This window comes from Streptopelia decaocto (genome assembly GCF_964273445.1).
Source record: "Streptopelia decaocto genome assembly, chromosome: 3".
Taxonomy (NCBI): domain Eukaryota; kingdom Metazoa; phylum Chordata; class Aves; order Columbiformes; family Columbidae; genus Streptopelia; species Streptopelia decaocto.
This window is the reverse complement of record NC_138656.1, coordinates 99,801,871-99,809,222: the sequence shown is the minus strand read 5'-3', so window position 1 is coordinate 99,809,222 and position 7,352 is coordinate 99,801,871. Positions and strand designations below refer to the sequence as shown.

Sequence of the window (7,352 nt, the reverse complement as noted above, 5' to 3'; positions counted from 1 at the left end):
ACAAGGGAAGAGTATATTTGAGACTTGATGCTAACCAACAACGGGTGTTAACAGATAATGGAATAAAGCTGATGAGTACAGGCTGAATGAGTTCATAAATTAGGAGATAATGAGGTTGTGCTTTTTTTTTTTTTTAAGTAAGTGATCACCTATGCTTTAGTAATTGACGTGAAATGGGAATTAAGTAGCCCTCATTTCCAAAGCTGCAGTTTCTCCCCAGTCCCAGCTCCTCTCCTGTGCAGGCTGCCGGGGTCTGGCCTCCTCCCGCAAATGGCTACTGAATTCCTGACCGTGACCAGCCAAGCTCCCATCATGAGAAACAAGTGTCTGTTTGACTTGCCAACATTGTCTTGCCTGCACTGACGGAACACTTCAGGTAGAGGTAGGCACCTTTTGTTAAAGATTACCAAATAAATGGGAACAGGAATAGGACAATTTATTCCTTTCTACAGTCTGAGAACAATGACATTTTGAAATAGCCACATTCAAACACAAACTCTTGGCCAATCTCAGCTTTGTATGTTCTCCGAAGTAACCTGAAGGGGTAAGTTGAAGTACAAAGTACAAGGTAACTTGATGGACAATGACAACTAGACAGAACCACCAGTATCTCTTAACCAGAGAGATGCTTTGTTTCAGGTATGTTTCCTAACTTCAAAAAAAGGGCTAAAGATAATACCTGAACGCTGATAATTTTTCTGTTTTAATCTCCTTAGCAATTTCCTCTTCCTGTAAATTTTTCCAGATGCTACCAGCAACCCTGTTAGACCCTTCTTCGATATGACTGCAAATACTGAGATCTAAGAGCTTAAGATAAACCAGAAACTTTTAATTTCTTCATAATTTCTTTTTTCTTTCGGTTGAACCACGATTCCCAATCTGAATGACATGCTAAGAGGTGTGCAGGAAATACCAAAACATGGTCATGAACCAGTTCATGGTTTTCCATTTGTGATCTGCAGACCTTGGACAGTCCATAGCTTTACACTATGTGGTCTGTAAAAAGATACTAAGAAAAGCAAATTTATCATCAGTAAAACAGGTTTTATCATCAGTAGGCACACACTGGCTAAATGGCACTTTGTAGCTCCAGTGGAAAATTAGATATATATTTGTGAAGAAATAAAAGATATATAATGGTATATTTACTTTGTAAAGTTTACAAATGGAGAATGCACATTCACATGAAAGAGATGGATCACTTCTCATTTTTTGCCTGTTCTTTCCTTCCGTGAATCAAAGATAAAACTGAACAAAACATAGCATGCATTATCATTCCTTTGGTGCTGTCATCTTAAACAAAGCATCACCATGGGAAGAAGGGTTAACATATTGCTTCTTGAATTACAGAGAATAAAATACGTTTATTTTGTAAAAATAAAACACCTTGCTAAAATTAAGAAAACTTGTTTTCTTTTCATCATGTTAATAAGGAATGACCTTTTCTTCCAGTACATCACACCCCAGTAAATTAAACAAAAATGAAAAAAGGTAAGATAATCAGGCAAACTTGTAAAAAACCCCTGAGATTACTGTGATGTGTTGTACCTTTTACCTTCATAAACAGCCCTAACCTGTATTTCTATACCAAGAACTTGAATTTGCTGAGACAACAACTTTTTGTAATAATTCTAACTTTTATCACCTGTTCATCGGAAGTGAAATCTAAAATTAAAAAAAGGGCAAGACGATCTATTTTTCGAGGCAAAATTAGGAAAAAAAAAAGTATAATAAAAGCTTAATTCAAGGTAAAATTTCAGACAACTATATTCTCATTCACTGAAATTCCTGAATTACAAATGGAATGCATTGTTAAACTCTGTTGACGGAAATTAATATCTAGCAGGTGTTTAATTATCCTTTAATAATTTATAACAAAGTATTTTCCTCTTTCGTATGTTGTTGTACCTCATGAATATCAAATCAACTACTATGGTTACAACACTGTGAACCTGGAATGAGATTAGAATTGAGCCCGGAGTGACAAGAGTTACTAGGAAAAAAAGTCAAATGGAAGAGTAAACAAATTGAGGCTGTATCAGCAAAAACATAAATGAATTTTTAAAATCACTCAAAATATTTTTCTGCTTTTTTAAGTGACAAATACATACACCAGAAAATTAGGGTAGTTGCATGGACTTGTTTCTAACTTCCTTCTGTCTTCTCTCTTCAGTTTGACATTTCTGCTATATAAAACTAAATAGAGCAGTTTCCCTCAAGGCTGCAGAACAGCACTGAATTCCTACTGTATGGAGCAGAATTTAGATAAGGCCTGTAAAGAATATCTTGAATGTGGTCACTCCAACAGTTTGGTTTTAATTTAATCAACAGAAGCTGAATTAGGTCATTTAATAAAGGGCCAATACCATTACCACTATTCCTGCTGGGTCCTACTTAGTTTGCAAATGTCTAGGCTTGAAATCAATTCTTGAATGCACAGAAGGAATTTGTTCTATGTATATGTGGATACTTCAGATCTGTTAGAACCTTAAGGGCTGTCATACTCCACATGTAAACTTATTAATATGAGAACACCTATGCACTACTGTAAATGTGTCCTTTTCAAAATGTATCAGCTATGAACTCTACAGGCAGGAATTTTCTCTCATCTGTGTTTTTACACTGCCCAGCATGCAGTAGGCTCCAGTCTTGACTGGGATCTTTAGCCACTATTATGCTGTAAACTACTGAATGATGTTACAAGCAGTAGTCTCTTCTTTGAGTGTCATTGCTTAGTCTCTGATAGCTACTATCTTATTTACGACACTGCTACCAGCGAAGTCTTCAAAAGACTCAGAGCACTATCTAAAATACTTGAGATTCTCTTGTGCCACAGCAAGTCCTCTCAATTCTGATTAAATTCTTTGGGAGGCAAGAAAATTCAGCTCATCTTGTAGATTTGGCTGATGCTGCAACAGAAGTACTAAGCAACAATGATTGCTTAATTGAAGACTACTTGGAAAATGAATTATTATACCTTCTATGGACTACATGCTGATCCCCACATTCACTTGAGGAACTATTAACTGGCCAAGAAGAAATTCTACTAAAATTATAGGGGTTATAACAAAAGGAACACAAATGAAATCAGTCTTGTGCCTCAGGGATTTAGTATCAGAATACTCTTTCTTCTTATGAATGACTTAATAATATCATTTATCATAAAGACTGACTGCACATTTTTAGAAACTTAAACCAGATGTTTATACCTAAACAAAAACAAAGCCATGCAGGTGACCAAGAAGAAATGAAATAATGGGCTTTCCTGATTCTTATGCATGTAAAATTAATCCTTAACTTGATGAGTGAAAACTCCAAGACAAACAAATTAATTCCCATGATTTAAAAGGTCTACAAAGAGAATGGATTAAAAATTTGCTTTAGATATGATTAAATCTTAAAACAGTTGAGATTTTAAAAATATTGTTTTAAGAACCTGGATCATCTTGCACTCTATAGTTGCTATGAAGTATTAAAAGTTTCTGTATTGACTGTAATCAAACAAGAAACAGGGAAAATCACCACATTTTTGGTGGGAATTATACTTTCAAATCTTGTATAAGCATATATTTACCAGTATATAATTTTTTACTACTTCCTAGTAAAATAACCTGTGACAAATCTGAACCTTAATGCACACAAAAAAGAACATCAGTGAATGAACACGAGTGAATGGTACGTACCAGGAGTCATCATGGATTGTTCTCGGAATGTTTTCAAAGCATCCTCCAATCTCTCAATATCCTGTAGCAATACAAGGGATTTCAGCTGATGTAGAAGAGTCACATCTGACGGAGAGATGGTGCGAGATTCAAGATACTGTAAAAGCTCTTGGGCAGCTGTTGAATTTACAGCAGAATCTGTGCATTTTGCTTTATCTGGAAAAACAATTGGTAAACCACATTAAAAATATTCATTGAGCACAAAGAGTTTTTCTAATCATACTTTCTTTTCGAAGACAGCATCTCCCTTTTTAGTACAACTTACAACCAAATATCAGGTACTAAAGAGCAGCTTGCCCCTCCCATTTTTCATTAAAAATTAAAGCAATGCTAAGAGGGAGAAGTATCAAATTGAAAAAAGGAAAAAGGACAATGGGATTCATAGTGACAGGAATGCAAGAGGAATCTGAATTTTCAAGGTTAGCACAGGAAGAAGCTGTGATGAAGAAAGTGCACGGTGGTCAATGCACTGTGTTCTCGCTTCCTACATACTATGTATTACAAAAACGTACACAAATGTGGAGACAAGGAACAACTCCTTGGAACTACTGCAAAGCACTTCTGGAGACATTGAGTTCTCTTATTATTGTAATTTTAAGCTTTTATTTAAAAAGCAGACATTAGAGCATGTAAGAGAGCAGAGAAGGACATGTGTTGATTCTACAGTACTAAAGCATGAATTCATTCTTCCATTCCAGTAACAATCCATAGTCTGTCTTATTAACCAGACTCCCTATAATTCTTCTGTTTTTACCAGCGAGCGAACTAAGAACAAATTTTTCCTGATTCAGCTTTCTGACATAAGTACAAGAAATATAATCTGATGTGACCATTTAAAAACACTACGAAAAGAAACGGCTTCCAATTTTATGTGAAAAAAATGGGGAATGTTAAAGTCACTCAACTAGAAAAGGCAAACAGCGTAATTTCATGTCTATATATAAACTGGGATTTGCCTAACAAGAAAAATAGTCACACTCTGATCTATGGATGTGACATCTATCTGTGGATGAACTTTACCTGAGACTTTCTCTCTATGGATTCTGAAGTTCCCACTTGCTCAAGCCTCTGATCTGCAGGTTTGACAGCAGGGCCAGTCAGTCTGCCAACCACTGTTAAAACCTGGATTTGACTTTCAGGGAAATCTGGAAGCTCAACACTTTTTCTTAAAATTCAACAAGCACTACAGCTGTGGACAATTTACCACGTGTCTCTTCTGGGTCACGTATTAACAGCAGAACTGTTAAGTGAGTTTACAATTTTGCTCAGTTACTCTGAAGTTACACTATAGTAAATGCACGTAGTTTAGCTTATTTAGCCATACACTGAAGTAGTAAAATTCTTATTTTTGGTGATGGAAATACCTCAGCCAGAAAGTAGGATGGATTTTGAATACTAGGCTTAGTATGAAGACCTGACACAGCAGAAATATTCTAACAGTAAGCAAAGAAAATTCTATGTATAAATCTTAAGAAAAAAAAATTAACATGAAATCCCTGAGGTCACCTTAAAAGGGTTTTTAAAGTAATTCTGTAGTCTAAAGATGAATTTTATGGGGCTAGGAGCTGACAGCTCTGACTTAAGATGGGCTCGTACAGGCAGGTAAGCTCTTTAATATTCAGCTCCACAAAGACAGGCAAGGCCATGCACTTAAAAAAATGTTCACTACTTTCTTCCAGTTCTACAAGACAGTAATCATTTTAAAGATATGTTCTGAGCTGAGTTACTGAAGAACACTTGCCCTCAAGAAAACATATTTAATTCTAGATGATGCCAACATAATCTGGTGTATATACAGACCATTACTATACTTACCATGACAACCCCATTATTTCTAAAGGGCATTCATGACATAAGCACCATATAAGCAGCTTCTTAGGAAGCCACAGTAGGAATTTAGTGGCCAGATGAACATTCAATAGGTCATCAGGGATAACATCCATGCAATTCTTTTTAAAGTGCTATGGAATGTGCAGTGAACATCCGTTCACATTCATCTTGTTCACAAGTGCTTTATGCCAACACACTTTCCCAGTGCCAACAGTATCTTCCTCTTTCCTCTTGGATGTCATTTGTCCAGATTTCCTTATATATTACAAATAAATCTCCTGGGAAGGAAAACGTTCTCAGAGTAGGTTGGTTTGGAGAGAATAAGCATAAAAATAGTTTAGGATAGCAATTATTGTCCTCTTTTGAAGCTCTCTGGAAGCAATTCATCCTTCTAGATGTTTGCTTGCAGAAGAAAGAAGAATTTGGTCCATTTTAACCAGCACATTTAATTCTAGTGCACTGGAATGTATTAAAAAAGAACAAGGAATATTATGTATATTTTCAAAGAGTGAGAGACACAAAAAGATTAGGACCACAGTTTCTTACATCAATGTGGATTCTTACATGTACACACCAGAAAACAGGACAAATACTATGTACCCACACGTCTTGTTGAGTTCAAAAGAGATAATTCTCTACCAGATTTTGTCCATTCTATAGTAATAAAAAGCACACATCTGTTTTCCCCTATGCGGTAATAATACTCATGAAAAGAAAGGAGAGAGAGTGGTACATACTGTCAGCAAAATATATTTGTTGCGTTGCTTGCAAGAAGTCCAGAACGCTATCTGCCTTTTCATCTATGTCTTTTAAGCCTTTTAAGCCTTCTCCGTTGTTTTTGTCAGGCTGATATGTAAAATCCACACCAGTAGTTTTTGTTACCAAGCCAGCTGCTCTCATTTTTTCTTTCCGTCGCTTCTTTTTCATTTTCCTCTTTTTGTTTTTGCTTACTTTAGGAATGTCTATCTGCTGCTGCAGCTGTAAATTATCTTGAACAAGAGTCTCTTGCATTCCAGATTCTGTTTGTTCTCCATGTAAATTATTAGAGCTATGCAAACTGTTCTTTTGTTTCTTTCTTCGAATCCGCTTTCTCTTAGTTTGTCCTTGATACTCCTCCTCTGCAGATTCAAAAGAGACATGATAGTTGTAAATATTAAGATCTGTAATAAGCATTTTGGAACTGCGTACAATGAAATATTACTCCCTTCAAACTCTGGGATGTCTGAGTGGCTCTAACCTTAGTTTTATGCTTAGAATGCCTTTCAGTTCTACAATGTCAAAGTCAACTTTTCTGAATGCATTGAGTAAGAAGACAAGTTCCTTTCCCTTCTGCTTTCAATAAAGACTGTACTCTCCTTTGTGCTACATACTTTATATCATATTTACTTTATTAAGGCAGATAATATGGTTCTATAGAGAGTAAAGTCAAAAGAATCACCAGGGCAAAAACCATTATGGACAGAGTGGGGAACACAGGATGAGGGAGCCCCACACCATCAGCTGGTAAACTTGACCACCTGACCAAGAAGAAAGCATATAATTCACAACAGAAGACGACAGCACTTACATCAATGATATCCCCCCATGATAGTGCTGTACCTTAAAAACAGAAGGCACCTATTTCTGATTCTTCTACTTTCTCCTCCTTAAACATCATCCTCCTTTGGGATATTTTACTGCTAGCTCAGCTTTCGACATCAGTTTATAGGGAAAGCATGCAAGGCATCAGTGATCTTGGCAGGCAACCTCCAACAGCCTGTCCTGGTTCTGTCCTTCTCTTTCTACATTACAATTTCCTTA

General features: G+C 36.1%; 1 protein-coding gene across 1 annotated transcript in view; it reads right to left on the bottom strand.

Annotated features, from left to right (window-relative positions):
- ERICH1 (glutamate rich 1) overlaps positions 1 to 7,352 on the bottom strand; it is a 68,124-nt gene that overhangs the window by 1,937 nt on the left and 58,835 nt on the right. The window contains exons 4-5 of the mRNA XM_082047444.1: positions 6,290 to 6,670; positions 3,684 to 3,878 (exon numbers count right to left, since the gene is read on the bottom strand). Of these exons, the coding sequence (XP_081903570.1) occupies positions 3,684 to 3,878; positions 6,290 to 6,670 (576 nt within the window). The remainder of the gene's footprint in view (positions 1 to 3,683; positions 3,879 to 6,289; positions 6,671 to 7,352) is intronic.